The 22,103-nt window shown below is 43.8% G+C and overlaps 1 protein-coding gene across 1 annotated transcript; it reads right to left on the reverse strand.

Annotated features, from left to right (window-relative positions):
* Window positions 1-600: 600 nt before the first annotated feature.
* Window positions 601-10,923, reverse strand: cyyr1 (cysteine/tyrosine-rich 1; the record flags this gene model as incomplete). Its single annotated transcript, XM_084338639.1, is given in 3 exon segments — window positions 601-697; window positions 699-762; window positions 10,757-10,923. Coding segments are annotated over 3 exon segments (328 nt in total), but the record flags the coding sequence as incomplete, so codon positions are not given.
* Window positions 10,924-22,103: the final 11,180 nt, after the last annotated feature.

Here is a 22,103-nt window from a genome sequence, read left to right on the forward strand (position 1 = left end):
AAAGAAAGAAAGAAGAAAAGAAAGAAAGAAGAAGAAAGAAAGAAAGAAAGAACCAGAGAAAGAAAGAAAGAACCAGAGAAAGAACCAGAGAAAGAAAGAAATAACCAGATAAAGAAAGAAAGAAAGAACCAGAGAAAGAAAGAAAGAACCAGAGAAAGAAAGAAGAAAGAAAAGAAAGAAAGAAAGAAAGAAAGAAAGAAGAAGAACCAGATAAAGAAAGAAAGAACCAGATAAAGAAAGAAAGAAAGAAAGAAAGAAAGAAAGAACCAGAGAAAGAAAGAAAGAACCAGAGAAAGAAAGAAAGAACCAGAGAAAGAAAGAAAGAACCAGAGAAAGAAAGAAAGAAAGAAAGAAGAAAGAAAAGAAGAAGAAAGAAAGAAAGAAAGACAAGAAAGAAAGAAAGAAAGAGAAGAAAGAAAGAAAGAAAGAAAGAAAGAAAGAAAGAAAGAAAGAAAGAAAGAAAGAAAGAACAGAGAAAGAAAGAAAGAACCAGAGAAAGAAAGAAAGAACCAGAAGAAAGAAAGAAAGAAAGAAAGAAAGAATAAAGAAAGAAAGAAGAAAGAAAGAAAGAAAGAAAGAAGAGTAAGTGCATGTTACTACCTGGGTATCCCTGAGAGACGGTGTTGACGTAGGAGGCGCTGAACACCCCGACCCGCGCGCCGCGCCCGTTCTTGACGCACATGCAGACGCACAGGAAGAACGCTGGCGGCGGCTCCCATCAGGAACACCACGCCGAACACGATGCCGGAGATCGCCGTGCCGCTGGAACACACACACACACACACACACACACACACACACACACACACACACACACACAGAGACACACACACAGACACACACACAGAGACACACACACACACAGACACACACACACGCACCATTAATTAAATTATACATGCATACGATTCAAACACTTGAGAGTTGTGAGGCCATTTAACCCTTTCACTCACACGCCCCTTTGGCTGCGACAATACAGAAGGTTAACCCTTTCACTATACCACACGACAAAGGTGTTGTTAACCCTTTCACAACCACACTACAGAAGGTTAACCCCTTTCACTATCACACTAACCGTCTGTAGTGTGGTAGTGAAAGGGTTAACCTTCTGTAGTGTGGTAGTGAAAGGGTTAACCTTCGGTAGTGTGGTAGTGAAAGGTTAACTGTCTGTAGTGTGGTAGTGAAAGGGTTAACCTTCTGTAGTGTGGTAGTGAAAGGTTAACCGTCTGTAGTGTGGTAGTGAAAGGGTTAACCTTCTGTAGTGTGGTAGTGAAAGGGTTAAGGTCGCAAAGAGCAGGGATACACCGATACAGATACCACTGTGTCAGATATGGGTTCTGATACCAGGCTAAAACAGAGTATCAGTATGGATCTGATACCAGGCTATAATATCAGTATCTAAAAATGTCCCCAATACTAAAATCCGAGAACCACGTGTAACATATCAGAAATCAAAGCAAAGTGACTTGATCCGCTGCATGTTACACACAGAAGCATGTTAGATCTCTCTAATGGATAAGAATATATATAATATATATATATATGTATAAAGGTTCAGTAAAAATTATGGATGTATTTGTATTTATTGTATTTTTTTTCCCGGTATCGGTGGTGTTGGGTAGTATCGGTGGTGTAGTATCGGTGGTGTAGTATCGGTGGTGTTGGGTGGTGTTGGGTAGTATCGGTGGGTGTAATATCGGTGTGTAGTATCGGTGGTGTTGGGTGGTATCGGTGGTGTAGTATCGGTGGTGTAGTATCGGTGGTGTAGTATCGGTGGTGTTGGGTGGTATCGGTGGTGTAGTATCGGTGGTGTTGGGTGGTATCGGTGGTGTAGTATCGGTGGTGTTTGGTAGTATCGGTGGTGTAGTATCGGTGGTGTTGGGTGGTATCGTGGTGTTGGATAGTATCGGTGGTGTTGGGTGGTATCGGTGGTGTTGGGTGGTATCGGTGGTGTTGGGTAGTATCGGTGGTGTTGGGTAGTATCGGTGGTGTTGGGTAGTATCGGTGGTGTTGGGTGGTATCGGTGGTGTTGGGTAGTATCGGTGGTGTAGTATCGGTGGTGTAGTATCGGTGGTGTTGGGTAGTATCGGTGGTGTTGGGTGGTATCGGTGGTGTTGGGTAGTATCTGTGGTGTTGGGTGGTATCGGTGGTGTAGTATCGGTGGTGTTGGGTGGTATCGGTGGTGTAGTATCGGTGGTGTTGGGTGGTATCGGTGGTGTTGGGTAGTATCGGTGGTGTAGTATCGGTGGTGTAGTATCGGTGGTGTTGGGTGGTATCGGTGGTGTAGTATCGGTGGTGTTGGGTGGTATCGGTGGTGTAGTATCGGTGGTGTAATATCGGTGGTGTTGGGTAGTATCGGTGGTGTAGTATCGGTGGTGTTGGGTAGTATCGGTGGTGTTGGGTGGTATCGGTGGTGTAGTATCGGTGGTGTAGTATCGGTGGTGTTGGGTGGTATCGGTGGTGTAGTATCGGTGGTGTTGGGTGGTATCGGTGGTGTTGGGTAGTATCGGTGGTGTAGTATCGGTGGTGTAGTATCGGTGGTGTTGGGTGGTATCGGTGGTGTTGGGTAGTATCGGTGGTGTAGTATCGGTGGTGTAGTATCGTGGTGTTGGGTGGTATCGGTGGTGTAGTATCGGTGGTGTAGCATCGGTGGTGTTGGGTGGTATCGGTGGTGTTGGGTGGTATCGGTGGTGTAGTATCGGTGGTGTAGTATCGGTGGTGTAGCATCGGTGGTATCGGTGGTGTAGTATCGGTGGTATCGGTGGTGTAGCATCGGTGGTGTTGGGTGGTATCGGTGGTGTAGTATCGGTGGTGTTGGGTGGTATCGGTGGTGTAGTATCGGTGGTGTTGGGTGGTATCGGTGGTGTAGTATCGGTGGTGTTGGGTAGTATCGGCGGTGTAGTATCGGTGGTGTAGCATCGGTGGTGTTGGGTGGTATCGGTGGTGTAGTATCGGTGGTGTTGGGTAGTATCGGTGGTGTTGGGTAGTATCGGTGGTGTTGGGTGGTATCGGTGGTGTAGGGTAGTATCGGTGGTGTAGTATCGGTGGAGTTGGGTGGTATCGGGGCGCCCCTGGTAAAGAGCACGGTCTCTCCACCACACGGCCACCAGATACAGCAGAGACTCAACACAACCCTGACAGACGCTCCTTTTCTTCCCTTGCAATTTGCACCTTCATGAGCCGGTCGGTCTGACCGGAACAGAAATAGTCCACCGCCGCTGCGAATTCATCTTCTCCTTTGGTTCTTTTTGATTGTTTTTTCTCTCTCTGCACTGCTTTTATTCTGCCCGTACTCAAGAAGAATAACCTTTTTCACAAGACAGACACGAGCACAGGACAAGATAAGTTACCAGGGGTCATGTTTCAATTCCTCTACTGAGATCAAATGCAATGAAAAGAACTGCTATGTACAGCTCACAGTGGAATAGTTTGCCATATGAAATGACTCAAGCAACAAGCAAAGAAAGCTTTAAAACGCAAGTAAAGAGGTTACTTTTGGGTACAGGCACAATGCTTGACATATAACCTTTGATTATTTTACTAGTCATTTTGTAATATTTTGGTATAATGCTAATGTGTGTGAGAGGTGGGTTGGGTTGGATGGGTGTGGGGGGCGGGGATTATGTTTGATTATGTTATGTATATTGTTTTGTATGTTTGTTATTGTTGGTTTTATTTTTAATTATGTTGTTTGTTTGTATTTATTGTTTTGGAGGAGTAGCTGTTGCCATTTGTAACAGCTAGAGGGGATCCATCCAAATAAACTTAAAACTTATTCTGTCAACTCTATGCTCATCTTATGTCTATTTTCACTGACCAGCACCTTGGGCTGCAATTCTTGTATGAAAGGTGCTTCTATTCTATTCTATTCTATCTTCTTTATAATAATAATAATAATAATAATAATAATAATAATAATAATAATAATAATTATAATTATAATTATAATTATAATTATAATTATAATTATAATTATAATAATTATAATAATAATAATAACTTTATTTGTATAGCACTTTTCATACAGAAGTTGCAGTTCAAAGTGCTTCACAACAGTAACAAATACAGGTATAAGCGAGCATAAAAAAGATAGAGAGGTATCAAGGTGAGGTCAATCACAGTGTTTCACATTAGGATCTAGCATCCCAATAGGTTCTCTGTTTACAGTTTCATTCAGTAATACAATGAAAATAGTTTAAAATGATTCAGTTTAAAAATAGGCTAAGAATTATCAAATAGAACGGACATACAACAGGGTGTTTAACATACAACAGAGCAGTGCATCGGTAAGAAGGAAAAAAGTGTGATAAAATAGTTCATAGTTTATATGAACTATTTGAAATAAGAAATAGTTTCTACCACTCCATACGTTTGCCTACATCAGCGTGAGAAACGGCTCGTGGAAATGATAATCCCAACATTCATTTAACAAATGTGTTTTTCTCAGAGAAGGACATTTAGTCGTGGGAACTCTCCCCTATAAATCTAAAAACCCACCCTGTTGAAACGATACGCGTGGATTATTCACTTCCAAGCTTCCATGCTCCAGAAAAAAGGTAATGTGGACAGACCTGCATGTCAGAGACTGCACTTTACACTTTATATATATATTTATTCAAATTATTAATCCTTCACTGCACTGTCTTTGTCCTGTGTCTGTTGTTAGTGTTATGTGATGAAAAAAAAAGGATTCATGGAAAAATGCATACGCTGTTATTGCCGAAACAATTACCAATGTGTTTACACATATGGCTTATTAAAGGAATCTGAATAAATACATTGTTGAAAAGCAGACAAACACGTGCACACACACACACACAAAGCAAACTCCCTAGTCTCTGTACTGTATGTACACTAACTGAAACCACACACACACACACACACACACACACACACACACACACACACACACACACACACACACACACACACACACACACACACACACACACACACACACACACACACACACACACACACACACACACACACACACACACACACACACACACACACACACACACAGAGTGAGCAGTGAGAGAGGGAACTGCTGTCTCAGACAGACACTTGACCAAACACATCGGCTGTCGCCATAGAGACAGACTGCAGCATCACATAATATATGACTCAGCCCTAAGATTAAATAGGAGAGAGAGAGGGAGAGAGAGAGAGAGAGAGAGAGAGAGAGAGAGAGAGAGAGAGAGAGAGAGAGAGAGAGAGAGAGAGAGAGAGAGAGAGAGAGAGGGGGGGGGGGAAGGGGGAGAGAGAGAGAGGGGGGGAGAGAGAGGGAGAGAGAGAGGGAGAGAGAAAGAGGGGGAGAGAGATATATTGTCTGTCTGCGTGTGAGAGCAAGTGAGAAAGACAGACAGAAACTGTGTTTGAGAGAGAAAAATAGAAAGCAAATTTACAAGAGAAAGCAAATCTACGAAAGAGAAAACCTGTGTGTGTGTGTGTCTGTGTGTGTCTGTGTGTGTGTCTGTGTGTGCACACACATGTATGTGTGTGTGTCCGTCTGTCTGCGTACACCGTCTGTAAGCAAAGCTGTGGTTTCTCTAAATGTTAGCTTCCGATTCAAAAACAAAACCAACAGACCGTCACACCTTCCGTCCATTTCACAAATTTTTTTTGTGATAAACTAACTGGTGGATTTATGAACTATCTCAGAATATAAATTAATTCACCACCACCAACAGACCTGTGACATCATCAGGCATAATGAGGCATAACTTAAACCACAGAGGATTCAGAACTGCTTAGATTAATACACACTCGTGTCTTTACGTGTCCCCTCCTTTTAGGGAAGTAACTTTACTGAACAGTAGAGACTTAGATGATTTGATTTGATTTTATTACGGATCCCCATTAGCTGGTGCCATAGCAACCAGCTAGTCTTCCTGGGGTCCACACACAAAAAAAACATACAAAAACAATCACTATTGCAAAAACAAAATTATTAAAAGTCAGTACACACAATGCATAATGAAACTACTGTAACAATTAAGATAGCTAAAATTACATTAGTGTAAAACAAAAACAAAAAATTACTTTACAGTGTTAAAAACTATTTAAAAACTATTTATGATTATTTTAAAAAGTGAATCTACTGTAAATGCAGCAGAGGTTCCGAGGCAGGCCATTCCACAGAGTTAATGCTCTAAAAATAAAAGATCTCCCCAAAGCACTGGTTCTAGGACCTGGCAATTCAAGCTGATAGATCCATCAGTTCAACAGGACGGACGGACGGACGGACGGACGGACACACGCGCGCACAGACAGACAGACAGACAGACAGACAGACAGACAGACAGACAGACAGACAGACAGACAGACAGACAGACAGACAGACAGACAGACAGACAGACAGACAGACAGACAGACACAGACAGACAGACAGACAGACAGACAGACAGACAGACAGACAGACAGACAGACAGACAGACAGACAGACACCACTGAAGGGGAGACTGGTCTCTTGTGACTGCAGGGTGGGAGGGAGCAGCTGTTTTGAAAGCAGTCAGTGACACAGGTCAAAGGTCAGCTCCCGCTGAGTTTACAGGACAGGTGGGCCGCGTTCCCAGTCGTTCCCTGCCAACTGGACCACACAGGGTGTTCAGGAGCCGCTGAGGGAACGCGGAATGCTCGGTTCAAAAAGGGATAGGGGTGAAGTTGACAGGCAAGAGATTATTACCCATCAGTCATTGCACCTCGCTAACCCCCAACAGGGAGGGAGGAGCCCAGTGTGCCGAAGTGTCCTTGAGCAAGACACGTGACGTAACCCCTAATTGCTCCCGATGAGCAGGTTGGCACCCGGCATGGTCGCCTCCGTCGTCGGTGTGTGAATGTGTGAGTGAACGGGTCAAATGTGAGGAACAAAATTGTAAAGCGCTTTGGATAAAAAGCTGTTATATAAATCCACCATTTACCATAAACTAGGGATGCTCGATATTGGCTTTTTTACCGATATACCGATATTGTCCAACTCTTAATTTCCGATACCAACCGATATCAACCGATACCGATATATGCAGGGTTTCCCCCCCCCCCCCCAAAATTGAATAATTTCAGGTAATTAACATTACATATCTCTTGTTGTGGAATTAACACAACATTATGCATACTTTTGACAATAAATAAAATCAGAATTTGTTCTTACTTGCTTTCCTGGGTAAATAAAGGTTATAGAAATGTAATTTTAAAAAGATTATAAAATAAAAATAAAAAGATTTGAAAACCGATACCGATATTTTTCTATATCACATTTGAATGCCAATATCGGTAGGCCGATAATATCGGACATCCCTACCATAAACACTAAGAGGAACAGTAAGAACACCAGGTTTCCATGATGCCAGGTACTCAGGTAGGGTATCTCCCAGGCCTTTCTGTGTGGAGTTTGCATGTTCTCCCCGTGCTCGCAAGGGTTTCCCCCCCGATAAGATAAACCCAATGGAAAAACATGCACAGTCAACAACAGATCGCTAACGCTGTGGCGTCCTTGACGAAGACGGGCAGGAGCACTTGGATTGGTCCCCGGGGCACGGCTCACGTTGATGCCCTATCTGCTCCCGGGTGCCCATGGGGGGAAGGACGACGGGATGGGTTAGGCGCAGAGATCGGCGACTGAGAAAAAGACAATGTGTGTGTGTATCCCAATGTGTGTGTGCCGCTCCAATTGCATGTCCAGTCCGTTGCATGCTGAATAAAGACCCCCTAAAGAGGTCCTGCATTATAACACGGAGCAGATGGTGTGATATTGTGGAGGAAAAGCTCGCGAAATTCAAGGACTTTCAAGTATTTTTCCAAGCACTATTTTTCATTTTAAAAGGGCATTTAAAAAGGATACAATGCACTTTTAAATGCTTGGCGCATACCATAGTGCCTCGCGCACCTACGCGGCCGACCCGGGTTCGATCCCAGCTCCCGTCGTTATTTGTCGCATGTCTTCCCCACCTCTCCTCCCGTTCGCCCTCTCCTCTGTCGGTCCTGCGTGACCAATAAAGCTGTAAAAATGCTAAAAAAGTATTTAAAAAATATATAATAATAATAATCGGATCCAATATGTATGGCTTAAAACCAATTTCCGACAATTAGTTACACTTTAAATTAAAAAAATCTATTTCTTGATTTAGAACAATTTTATCATGGATGAAAAAAACGTTCAATGCAAATGTTGATTTGAATTTCAATTACTTTTTAAGGACCTTGTTAAAAAAGTTGGCTGTTTTTCAAGGAATTCCAGGCCTTGACTTTTTTTGGTAGAAAATCAAGCACTTTAAGCACTTCAAGGACCTTGTGCAAACCCTGTGCTCCTATAATTATATTAAAAAAGAAGAGTTGAGATTAAATAAGGGTTGAGATTAAACGAGATGCCAAACAAAAATGTTTCTCTTGACATTTTACTTTTTATTTTACAAGTTTACTGAGATTCTTCAAAAAGAAAAGAAAATGTAAACAAAAAGTCAGGCTATCAACTGGAACCTGTGCTCCACAAGGACCAGCTTCAAAGCTTCTTATCTTCACTGTTTACACCACTCTGTGTCGATCTGCCTTCCTCCACGTCAACATCTTCAGCCCCAGAAGAGACCACCATAAGCATATACAGTATTGTGTGTGTCAGGATTGATTGATTGATTAGGACGTCCTAATGATAATAATAATAATGAGTTGTTATTAAGTATGGAAGTGTATTATGGTGTTGTCGGCGCAGAGGTCAACTGGAGCTAAGCTCCACCAGGCATCCTCACCAATGAGTTAACTGATACGATGAGGCCACTGATGATGGTCTTAATGTGTGTGTGTGTGTGTGTGTGTGTGTGCGTGCGTGTGTGTAGCAGGGGAACAGGGAAAGATGGAGAGAGAGAAACAGGGTCTCTCTAAACAGCCTTTCTTTTAGACTTATAGCAAAGGTATTCTAAGATTATATAACCTTGTGAATTATATAATTGAATTAATAGGTTTGATTCCATTTTTCACGTGTCATTAACGTTAAGAGTTGTTCCGATACCGTTACCAGTATCGAAAATGCCTCCGATACAGCCTAAAATACTGGATCAGGGTATCGGCGAGTACGCGTCAAGTCTATGCTCCGATCCCATATGACGTAATTGATCAACAACAACACATGTGGTCAGGGGCGGACTGGCCCACGCACCAGCCCACACACCGGCCCACGCACCAGCCCACACACCGGCCCACGCACCAGCCCAGACACCGTTATGAAACACTCGTCCAGTATTAAACAACCCAAGGCTGTGGCTAAGGAGTCAACATCAGGGAGACCAAATCTACACCCCGCCCCTAGATGTGCACTCGTGCACAGTGCACACACACACACACACACACATACACACACACACACACACACACACACACACACACACACACACATACACACACCATTACTTCCTGTCATTGGCATACGTTTTATTTTTTTTACTAACATCTTAGTGCCTCATTAGCCTAGGGATTAAGGATACTCTCTCTCACCAGCATGTTTCGCAGCAAGTCACTTGTTCCTTCCTCTAATAAACAGGTCTGTAATTTTATATTGTTCTGCGTCTTTTACTAGCAATTTTAGTTTTTTAATTCTAGCTTTTTCAGCTCCACCATTTCTTTTTTTTTTACAGGGGCCAATTTCGAATTGCATATCATTCTTGGTTGACACTGAAGTTAGTAAAATGCCATCCGAATTATGAAAAAGCTTTCTTGATGGAGAAACAGTGTATCAAAAATCTGAAAGAAGGAAAGATTTACTGTTTGAAATGATCCCAGTTGTTAGATTACTGCTTCCCTCTGCTGATTAGCTCTTCCACCTTAGAGCTATATCTCCAGGCAGCCTCACGTTGTTCACTAAGCACAACATTTGACGACACAGAAGCGAATCTTCATTCAAACAGCAATGGCAGGCAGCTCGCACAGTAGAAGCAATCGTCCGTGTTATCTGATTTGGAGAGTATTCCTTCATTAAAAGGACAACAAAAAACGTGTCTGAAGGCTTATATTGTCAGAGAATAGGCTACGGTGTCCGAGAATTAGGCTACGCAGTATGCTCCAAATGGCATTGAGTTTCTCTCGTTCGATGTCACGGATAGGCTAGGGGACACAAATTCCGGCCCACACTGGCCCACACACCGGCCCACACTCTGGCCCACACTCCGGCCCACACACTGGCCCACATACCGGCCCACATTAGTGGCCCACACACCGGCCCACATTAGTGGCCCACACCGGCCCGCCGTACAGACCATGTAGATGACTGAAATCACTGCAAGAGCTAGTAGGCCATTTTTAAGCATCTTTCTGTGTCAATTTTCATTTTTACATCTAACTTTTTCAGCCCTACCCTACCAAAGTGGGCCGATCGGAGTGGACTAAATGGGCCAATCAAAAAAAAAATACAAATATATATATATATATATATATATTTTTTTTTGGACCAGCCCACTTTACTTCCGGCCCATCGGGATTCGTCCCGAACGTCCCGATGGCCAGTCCGGGCCTGCGTGCGGTGCTAGCGGAGAGTGAGGATTATCAAATGAACGTGTTTTTAATCGACCATGAATGAGAGAGAGAGAGAGAGAGAGAGTTGGTGTCTCTCTCTCTCTCTCTCTCTCTCTCTCTCTCTCTCTCTCTCTCTCTCTCTATCTGTCTCTCTGTCTCTCTCTCTCTATCTGTCTCTCTCTCTCCCCCCCCTCTCTCTCTTTCTCTCTCTCTATCTGTCTCTCTGTCTCTCTCTCTTTCTCTCTCTCTTACTTACGACAAGACGTCTCCCACGTAGGCATAGTAGGAGCAGCAGAAGGGTGGCGCTCCGTCGCAGCAGTACTCTAAACAGCCGTCACACTGCGCCTCGCTGCTGCCTGCAACACATAAACACACACGCAGGGTGAAGAGCTTATCGCCGGCCACTAGGGGGAAGCGTTTCATTCGTAAATGCTGACCGGCTTAGCCGGTCGGCCATTTTGTTTCACGGACATTCGTGCATTCCGCGTCGATCGAGACGTTCATTCACTCATTCATGGTGTCGTCGTGAAGAAATACACTCCAAGTAAGTGTAAAGTACTTGAGTAATTGTACTTCATTACAATACTTAAGTACTGTTTTTGGGGATTTGTACTTTAATCAAGTATTATTAACCCATTCTCCGCCAATCACGTGTTAAGGCGGGTTTCTCCGCCATGCGTTGTCTGCCAATAACTCCGTAAGGCGTTTTTGAGATCAATATTTCATATTTTCGTCATGGTATTCATATTTCACCCACGGAGTCTTGGGTGATGCTGTCTGAGCCATCACAACTCTGCAACGCTTCAATACCGCCACCTGGTGGCCGATCGGCGAGTTGCCAAACCGGAAGTGCCGGACGTGCTCGGTCCGTCCCCTATTTTCGTCCGGCCACTCGCTTATCGTCCCGGGCCTCAATACAGACACCGTCGATATGGATCTTTGCCATAACTCAATAATCAACATGATTTGGACGTGTATTAGTAATATACAAACCGGAAATGGATCGCATCGATCAACATCCCATAATTGCTCCACTCTCATCGCCCAACGCTACGAGGAGACTGGGGTGAGTTTCAGCGTTTTTCTTTACCATTTGCGATACAAACTGCTCTGATCAATATATCACCCATACTACACAAATCATTTAACGTCGGTCATTGAATTATAAACAACCCCCCCCCCCTCCGTTCACCCGCAGATGACCTGTCATGACGTTTAGGACCATGTACAGTTGAAATTTTTAATATAACGTTGATCGGTATCAAACTGCATTTGATCATCTAATATATGCATTTATGCCTATATCTCACGTTCTATGAAATACTGCAGAAAACGATAAAAACATATTTATACTCTAGACGGTATTTTAGTATGAATGTGTGAATGAAAAAGTAAAACGTTCCTACATCCTGAACGATAGATAATTGATGTTGAATGGGCCATAATAATGTCAATTTAGCAATACAATTTAAAAAGGTATAGCCCTGCAAAGAAGGTGAACATCTCCATAGACTTATAGCGCTGGCAGAGAGGGTACAATGATGGGTACAATGCCCGGCAGAGAATGGGTTAAGTCTGTATACTTGTACTTTTACTCAATTACATTTCAGAGAAAGAAAACATACTTTTGACTCCTTACATTTAAAATGCAGACCTACAAAGTACAAAGTACAAATCTCGCAGGTCCAACCATTTTAATTAGTATTATTTGTTTCTCTGGCCGAACTAACGCTAACGTTATTAATCCTGCGGCCGCGCTTTATTTAAAAACAGCCAAAAATCGAATCCCCATCAATGGAAAATGAACCCGCTGATTGGTCCTTGTAGAGTCCGTTTTTTTTTTTTTTTTTTACTTTTCAGTAAGTACATTTAAAAGTAGAAACTTTTTTACTTTTACTCAAGTGTGTTTTTAACCAGATACTCTGACTTTTACTTGAGTACGATTTTGAGACGGTACCCATACTTTCACTTAAGTATCATTTCTGGGTACTTTTTACCCCCCTGCACACACGCCCTCACACACTGCACCTCCCTGCTACCTGCAACACATAAACACACAGACATTATGTGGCGCTTTGTGTGTGGGTGTGGTGTTGCAATATGATATTGTATCCATAATCCGCGACCCTATTATGCAGTATCATGTGCCCCGATTCTTAAAGGAACACACCGACATTATGGGGAATGTGCTCACTGTCTTCTCCTTGTGTCGTGTTAATTACAGCCCCATAAAGTGATGTTGATTAAAAAATATAGGGACTCATACTTATAGGGACTGCTACCTTATAATTTAATTTCATTGAGTTTGAATCTGCCAGAACCGGAAGTTAGGAACCGGTTCCTATTATAACCGGTTCTCGGTGCCCAACACTATTCCTAAGTCCTCCATTATTATTAAATGAATACAACACAAGGATTCTGTGGTAGTTTGGAGTTTAGGAGAGGTGTAGGATTCAATCGCAGGACAGTGTGTAGGGTAAGAGAGACGAGGCAACGAGTCGACGTTCCAATAATAAGCTTTTACTGAGCAAGACACGAGGATACAAGTCACAGGGGAAAATAACAAAAGCACGGAAAGGTGCTGGTTACTGGAGAGCACGGAAGGGTACTCAGGGGAACGGCAAACAGTAAACACGTAAACAGGGATCTCAAACAGTGACGCGACACTGGAAGGCAGTGGGCGGCATGAATACATACTAAACAGTGATTGCTAAACAGGAACAGCTGGGGAACAGAGGATAAGAATACAAGGGAGACTAGACACTAAACTAACAGGCAGGAACAAACATTGTAACATAACAACAATGGGGAAACAGGGCTAGACTAGAACATCTGAACTAAATGGAGATACACAGGGAGCATGACAGACAACAGACTTGACAATATATGTACGTAAAGGTCCATATGAAGGGCAGCGGCCTGTAGCACCGCGAACAGACCGCCCGGGGGCGCCAGTGGACTGTCCAGAAAGTTCAGATCATGACAGATTCAATGTCCCCGATGACATCACTGGTGGTGGCCATATTCATTAACTCTCAATAACTGTCGAACTGAATGAAACTGTGTGCAAAACTGTTTTAGAGTTTTTTTAGGATGTGTGTGAGATTATGTGCAAAATAAATCAGCATTGTATTTTCTGGTGAAGTGTCCCTTTAAATCTCTACTAGCTGCTTGGTTACAGCTAACGAACCCTCCCGACAAGTTGTGAAACTTCGAGTTTACTTTTTAGATGTACTCTCGACAGTCTTCCTCTCTTCCCGACACATTTAGACAGGTTACAAAAAGGCAGGAAATAAAGTCCTCTTTTCAAACTAACACTCGGGTTGTTTTCGTCAGTGGAGTTCTAACGCTTCCATTCGCCCTCTGGCAAGATGAAAGAAATATGGCATATTATGTTCTAATGAAGCCTCTCGCCGCAGACTAACCTCAAACCACCTCATTAAAGCACCTGACGTGACCCGACAGAGAACCTCTAATTATCCCTTCAAAGGTTACCTTGCCTAAGAGAACAGCTGACTCTGTGTCAAGTGGCGTGCTGCACACGCAGATCTCTACATGCCAAGTGGCAGATCTCCCCCCCCCTCCCCCCCCCCCCCCCCTCATGTATATGTGAAGGATGGGAGATACTTTTGCCACGGAAGGAGTAGAGTCAATTAGGTAGCTGATTAGTACTGATGGAACACACCTGCGCATCATTAGTCCACCCACATCTCACGTGCACACGCCCCAGACACACACACACACTACAAAGCCACTAGGTTAGCTTAGGAGTGAGTTGAGCGGAGGTGAGGTTGGAGTTGTTGTGTTTATTGAGAGAGAGAGAGATTGAGTTATTCGGAGTTGTGTGAGGTGAGAGGTAGTGAGAGGAGAGGTGAAGGCGAGAAGGTGTTCTTTGTGTACTGGACCCTGGACTGGCTGAGAAACCCCCTCGTGTACCGACCCTGGACCGGACGACTACCCTGAATAGTGAACAATCCCTTTTTCCGTCAACGAGCCTGTTTTGTGTTTTTTTTACCTCGAATAGACACTTTCCCGGGAGACGTAAAACGCATCGTAAGACCTAACGTCGTCTCCCGCCCCCCCTGCCGGTGCTGAACGGTCTCCGTGAGAACGTCGGGGTCGTGACCCGATGTCCTCTTCTTCTTCTTATTATTCTAGGGGTCGCAAAAAGCCGCCCTCGGCACGTGAATGGGCGTCTAATGAGGACGGTGTGGAGATGAGCTGAATGGCGCGGCTGGACTAGAGTCCTAAATTCCCTAGTCCCAACCCTTGGCGATAAGTGTTTACTTTAGCAGTCAGGTAATGTAGGTAAATGTATGGAGTGGCTATAAAAGAAAAAGAAAAGAAAAGTTACTGATTCATTGGAATCTTGATTTGGGTATTAAATACTATGGGCGGAGACTGACGCTCCAATGCATTGGTGACAGTCCTTGTGTACACTACACGCACATGCATGTGTGTGTGTGTGTGTGTGTGTGTGTGTGTGTGTGTGTGCTCATCAATCCATCCCATTGTGTAGGTAGCATACGCACACTAACCCTCTCTGCTCTCTGTGTGTAGCACTATATACACACAGCTGAACCTCTCTCTCTCTCTCTCTCTCTCTCGCCCCCTCTCTTTCAGAGTTCACACACGACTAGTCTCAACTCGCTCCGGTGATTTAAAAAGCCTCCTCTATTTGAAGGCTCTCTAGTTCCGTGTAGCATTGAATGAATAGTCATGTTTTTGAAGTGAGTGAGTGAGTGAGTGAGTGAGTGAGTGAGTGAGGAGAAAGTGAGTGAGTGAGTGAGTGAGTGAGTGAGTGAGTGAGTGAGTGAGTGAGTGAGTGAGGAGAAAGTGAGTGAGTGAGTGAGTGAGTGAGTGAGTGAGGAGAAAGTGAGTGAGTGAGTGAGTGAGTGAGTGAGTGAGGAGAAAGTGAGTGAGTGAGTGAGTGAGTGAGTGAGTGAGTGAGTGAGTGAGTGAGGAGAAAGTGAGTGAGAGAGTGCAGTGAGTGAGTGAGTGAGTGAGTGAGTGAGTGAGTGAGTGAGTGAGTGAGTGAGTGAGTGAGTGAGGAGAAAGTGAGTGAGAGAGTGCAGTGAGTGAGTGTCGTGGAAAATATTATCATGTCATTATAGATCTGTGTTGAGATATCATGTTATCATTTTACAGCTCGACTGGTTCAGTGTGACCAGCTAGTGTAATGTGTGTGTGTCTCTTTAAGAGTCTCCAAGGTACCAACATCTCCCCAGCCAGCCAAAGCAAGGTTATTATTACTTCCCGTAACTGGGAACCATTTTTATTTACTTTCATCATGATCATATCTGTTCTAATGTTACATCTTGCAAGTGTGTATAAACTCTTGGTCACTTTATGGCCAGACGCTAGTGTGTGAACATGATGTATCTCATTTTAATTGTGGCCACAGTGAAATAAACTGTTTCCTATTATTAATAATGACTCAGAATGATTTATAAAACGGCTCATCGTTTTGTCCTTTAATATTTCCCATAACAGTGAGTGAGAGAGAGAGAGAGAGAGAGAGAGAGAGAGAGAGAGAGAGAGAGAGAGAGAGATCCCGCGGGATGATTCTGACCGGCCCGCCAAAGATTACATGATAATAATTATTTTTTCTTTTTTTTTACTTTTTTCTTTTCATGTCAACGTTAACACGCACAATTGAGCCAAAAGTCACTCAATTAATGACAGATTTCATTGATAAATTGAGGGAAAACTTTGCAAGTCGATTTGATGAATTTGACATGTCCAGAGAATTGATGCATTTTGTGAGCAACCCATTTGCCAATGTAGCTGCTATTTCCACAAAAGGACAAGAGTTCCTTGCATCACTTCACATTGATGAAGGTCTCCTGCAACTTGAAATAATTGACATGCAAGCATCATCTGCTCTGAAGCAGGCACTTGAGAATGAATCCACCACAACATTTTGGATAAAGTGTATTCATGTCAAGACATTCCCCAAAATAAAAACGCTGGCAATATCTGTGCTAACAATGTTTGGCTCAACATACACCTGTGAATCCAGTTTCTCTCACATGAATGCCATTAAAACAAGCAACCATGCCTCCTTGACAAATGAGCATTTGCATCACTGTTTGCGGGTAGCCCTCACTTCCTATGAACCCTCTTTCTCTGCCATTGCCCAGTCAAAGAAGTGCAATCGCTCTCATTAGATGTGTGTATGTAGGCTAGGCCTGTCTGCCCCCCACCCCCCTGATGTTTGAGAGTTAAGAGTCGACAATAAGTGCTAATAAGATGCTGTGATTTGCTGTTGTTGCACAGACATGAAGCACTTTTTCATAAGCTCAGCTGCACTATAAATGTGTTTTTTGTTCAAGTGTTGATGTTAGAATGTTCAGATGCACATCATGCACTTGTTTGTTTTTTATTTTATTTTTATATTGAAATGTTGAAGAGGAGATGTTGCAGTTGTTGCACAGTCATAAATGAAGCACTTTTTGCAGGAGATGTTGCAGATGTGGCACATAAATGAAGCACTTTTTTTTGAAAAGTATACTACTTTTGCAATGTAGTTAAAGGGGAACTATCTTATAAATGGCCTTTTTCAGTGTTTAGCATTGTTTCCTAGCTATGTGGACTTATATTAATATGATCTATGTCTCTAATTCTCATATTGGCGCATTCTTCCAATTCTCCTCTCACAATATTCACCCTCACTGAACTGAGTCATCTGAAAATGTGCTGATTTGTGATGTCAGAGAGACACCGCTGCATGATAATCAGCTGAGTTTCCACACTGTGGTTGGAGCCCAGGCTCAAAACGGCTTAAGATCTTGAGGTAGAAAAATGCTGTTTTTGAGTACTTGATTAGAAATACAAAACAATGAATTAAAAAAAAGAAATTACAGAGGTGTTCCATAAACCCACAGGAATTGTGTAAAAGTGCCCAAATAGTGAAAGAAATAGTAAAATAGTTCCCCTTTGGGGAGCTCCAGTAGCTCACCGCATATCTCGGCGCTATTTCTGCGTCGGGGAAAACCGTGCTCGTCACGGATCTGGGGGACACGAGTTCGATTCCCGGACCCGCCGTCATTTCTCAGAATGTCTTCCCCTGCTCTACATCCTGTTTCAACCTGTTTCTGTCGGTCATACTTGACCAGAAAAGCGATAAACGCTAAAAAATAAAGTAAAAAAAAAAAAATAGTTCCCCTTTAAATAAAAGTTGTGAAAATGTGGTTGCGTGTTGTGTCAAGTGTACATATATTCATAGCACGGGGAGGCGCCGTGGCAGTCCGGCCCCTGGCCCCTTGGGTTTCTGACAATGTGGCCCCCTGAACAATTTAGTTGAATAGCCCTGGCCTAGTGGGTGTGTGTGTGTATTGACAAAAAAGGAAACATTTTGCGCGCTCCGCGCAATATAGCCTCCCCAAGTGAACGGCTGACCCGCGGCCTATGACAGTCACTCAATCTGCCACATGTGACCCAGAGTGTGTGCTTATGTGCAGGGCCGGACTGGGGAAATAATTCATACCGGGAGATATAGCGCAAAATATAGCCCCAATCAGGCCACTTTTTAAGCGGGGGTCTGGGGGTCCCCCACCAGGAAATTTTTTGTTACAAAGACTTAGGCTATGGTTAGACTAGTGTATTCCTGGCGTTTTTTTATACGTTTTTGACGACGTTTCATGTCCTATCTACACAGAAACGCGTTTTTTGGCGTTTTTTTGTGGATACGGCTGAAACGCAAAATTGTGTTTGCGTTTGGAGATACGCAAAAAAACGAGTCGACAAACAGCGTGTAGTCAGCACGCTAGCCGTTGTTGCGAAAACGCCCATGCGCAGTAGATACCATCTGCGTGCCCTTCCGGTGACAGCAGAGTGTGTGTGTGTGTGTGTTTGGGACAGAGCTCCGTGTCCCAAATAGCTTCAGCTACCATGTGTTGTCAAGTTATTGTTATAAGGACCCCAGTCCAAGCTACAACAGTCTGCATTCCCTTAACAATTGTTTGTATTGAGCCGTATTGTATTGTACCCATATGCAATATGTTAAATAAAGTTTACATCCATTCATTCTGCTAGCATTACCGATGGCATGAGCAGCTGGCTAACGTGAGCTATCAGGATTCAGACCCTGTTAGCTCAGAGTTCCTCTTTCAACTTAAGAAGCATTAAACAAAATGGCCCAGTCATCTATTCACCTTTGTTTAATACACACAGCGTTGTCTCTAATGTTATCTAACTACTGATAGCTCGCGATATCATCAGTTTTGATGCTGGCTAAGTAGCGTGAGCTAACGTTAGCTTCTAGCCACAATGCTATATTGTTATAATGGCATACTCCATTGACGTTAGCATGCAGCTAACAATGCTACAATGCTACCGATCGTTTTTTAGCCTAAACTATCCGCTCTTGGTGGTCACTTGTGTTGATGTTAGTTTTGTTTCATCAACAAATGACAGGCAGAACACACAGTGAATGTATCCGTTTTGTTTATTGCACTTTTATTAGGCTTTGCTGAAAAAAGAATTGCTGCATTGAGCAAGATGGTGGCGCGGCATAGGCGCCTGCCTTATTGACATTTTGCTGGAGCTTCCAGGAAGTGTATTGGCACATTCGTTCTGATTGGTTGAAATTGCCTTCATGTTTGCCACCTACTGCCACCTACTGCTTTGGCAGTGTACTACATCAGTGTGCTCTGGTGACAAAAACGAAAAAAAAACGAAAGTGTGACTCGAGGCGCATGACGTTGCGGCGATACGCGGCGATGCGTATAAGAAAACAATACGAAGATGATACGAAAGGTGTAACCTCAGCCTTAATTTCCTGCATTCTGGTGAATTTTAGTGCATGTGAATCACAAACTAATGAGCCAACAATTGCTTAGTACAATGTACTGTTATGGACCTCAAATAAAACTGTTGTGGCACTAGCAATGCTACTCTCTCCACCTTCAAAAAGAAAAAAGCAAGAGCACAACATATTTTTCTATTTACTATTATAATAGTTAACCACTCTCTCCTGTAAGGGCCTTTCTTTTTCTTTGTTTTATCCCTCTCTCCTCCACCCTTTCTCTTTCTTCCACTGTCCATCTTGACATCAACGTTAATTGACTTTCGCTCTACTGTATCTCTCCCGAGTCCCTCACTACCTGGCTCACTGCCTGGCTGTTATTCTGCATCTGAGTGCCGTCTGCCATTCCATTCGCCGCCTCCGCTGTCAATCAGTTGTATCGCCTGGTCCCGCCTCCACCAATCACAAGCGGCAGCACGGGTCCATTGTGTGTGTGTGTGTCAGCGTGAGGGAGAGAGTCAGATAGTTCTCCAACTCTGTCGCAGAGAGTGAAATCCTGGTTGGTTCCCCACCCACCTAGGTTATCTAACTATCGCGCCGCGCCGCCGCCACAACTAGAAACAATGGCCTGGCAAAAAAAATAATAATTATAATAAAAAAAAGAAAATTAATTAATTTTTTTTTTTTTTATATAATTTTTTTTTTTAAATCTGTGCAGGCCAGGCCACCGGGAAAACTCCCGGTGCTCCCGATGGCCAGTCCGGGCCTGCTTATGTGTGTGTGTTGTCAGAGTGTGTGCTTATGTCTACAAGATACACTACACGACCAAGATACCCATGTACATGTCAAAATACTTCCCAAAGGTCAGTGAATACCACGATCACAACACCAGAGGGAGCTCCACAAATCATGTTAAACCCAGATTCGGCACAAACAAGGGACTAAACACGTTTCGCAATTATGCCACATCAATGTGGAACGCCCTACCCACAGCTGTAAAGGAATGTGAATCACTACCCACTTTCAAAAACACTCTCAAAGAACACCTACGGGAGACTGCAATTCGAAACTGGTCCCTGTAAATGTCCTAACCCAACCCCCTCCAATGTACAGTAAAAATGACCAAGTATGGTCTTGTCAATATTCCAATGTACAGTTTTGCTTGTACAGTTGTACAGTGTCCCCCACCCACCCCTCCTACCCAACCCCCGCCCCCCCCACTCCTACCCAACCCCCCCCCCCCACCCAACCACCTCCAATGTAAAATGTACAGTACCCCCCACCACCTACCCAACCTCCTCCAATGTACAGTTTCTACGTCAAATGTATATACTCTTTTTTCTGGACTCTTTTCGTATCACAAACAGTACTGTATTTGCAAATCTGTCATAAATGTATAGATGTAGCAGTACTGTGGGCGGCTACGTGGCGTAGTGGGCAAGGCACTCGCCACGAAATGCTGGAGACGCTGGGCTCGTCAGTTCGAGCCCAGCGCTCCACATTTGCTTTCAGTTTAGCTGGTCGTCCGTACTAATACACATTGGCCGTATTAGGGGGTGGGAAACTGATGGGTGGGGATCGGGCGTTGTGGACAGCGACTCCTACAGGTCGGTTGGTGCGCCTGCGAAGTAGAATCAGGAAGTGTCGGGGGCAGCGTGAGCCTCCCACGCGTTACTCCTCCTTGGAGATCGAGCTGCGCAGGTGAAAAGATGCGACTGCTGTTACCTCAAGTACCAGAGGGGACTTGTGCTATGTATGACTTAGTCCACATGGCAGCCGGCTTGTGGGAGGCAAGAAACAGCGTTCGTGACAGGGGAGGGTTGAATTGGATGATACGAAATTGGGATGGGAGAAAAATAGAAAATGGGAGAAAAAGTGGATCAAAAAAAAAAAGATGTAGCAGTACTGTCTATCTGTATGTCATATATGTTACGATGAATTGAAAATGGGGGACCCTGATGTAAACAAGACGAAAGCCTTTCTCTGGTCTGCATCCCCTTGTTAACAATTGTATGTATTGAGCCGTACTGTACTGTACCCATTCTGCAATCTGTTAATAAAGTTATCAATCAATCAATGTGTGTTGTCAGAGTGTGTGCTTATGTGTGTGTGTTGTCAGAGTGTGTGCTTATGTGTGTGTGTTGTCAGAGTGTGTGCTTATGTGTGTGTTGTCAGAGTGTGTGCTTATGTGTGTGTTGTCAGGGACATGCCATTCACCCAACCTATAGGAGAAACACAACACGCTTTTGTGTGTGTGTGTGTGTGTGGGGGGGGGGGGTGCTTTTACAGAGCACACCCTCGCGTTTTTACATAAAAAACTATTTTATTTTCACGAGAGTGCCTTGGGAGTTCTCGTCAAGTCGGTTTTTCGGATCTCTCTCTCTCTCTCTCTCCCTCCCCCCCTCTCCCTCTCTCTCCCTCCCTCTCCCTCTCCCTCTCCCTCTCTGGGTGGTCTCTCCAGGGGTCTCCCCCCCTGCCCTCTTGTCTCTCGACACGCCTGGAGACAATGGCACTATATGCTCTGTTACCACCTCTTGAGAACAGCCCCCCCCCCCCACCCACCCACCCCCACGCCCTGCCCCCAACAACCACTAATGGAGCATTTGAAAGAGTTTAGCCATGACTTGTTAATTAGCAATTACCGGGATAATCACTAAATCCCCCGTTGTGATCCGATTGTATAGGTGAAGATAAGTTGACACCAAATATTCACACTTGTTTAGACGTGTAGTCTTCATTTATATACTAGTAATAAACTAACCTATACACTGTAGCACTCAACACTTGATGAACATGGTTACTCAGCTGATAGAGTTGTGCCCTTCCTGATGGCTTGTCGTACAGAACTTGTTTT

Source organism: Notolepis coatsorum (assembly GCF_963971535.1).
Source record: "Notolepis coatsorum genome assembly, contig: SCAFFOLD_2656, whole genome shotgun sequence".
NCBI classification, from domain to species: domain Eukaryota; kingdom Metazoa; phylum Chordata; class Actinopteri; order Aulopiformes; family Paralepididae; genus Notolepis; species Notolepis coatsorum.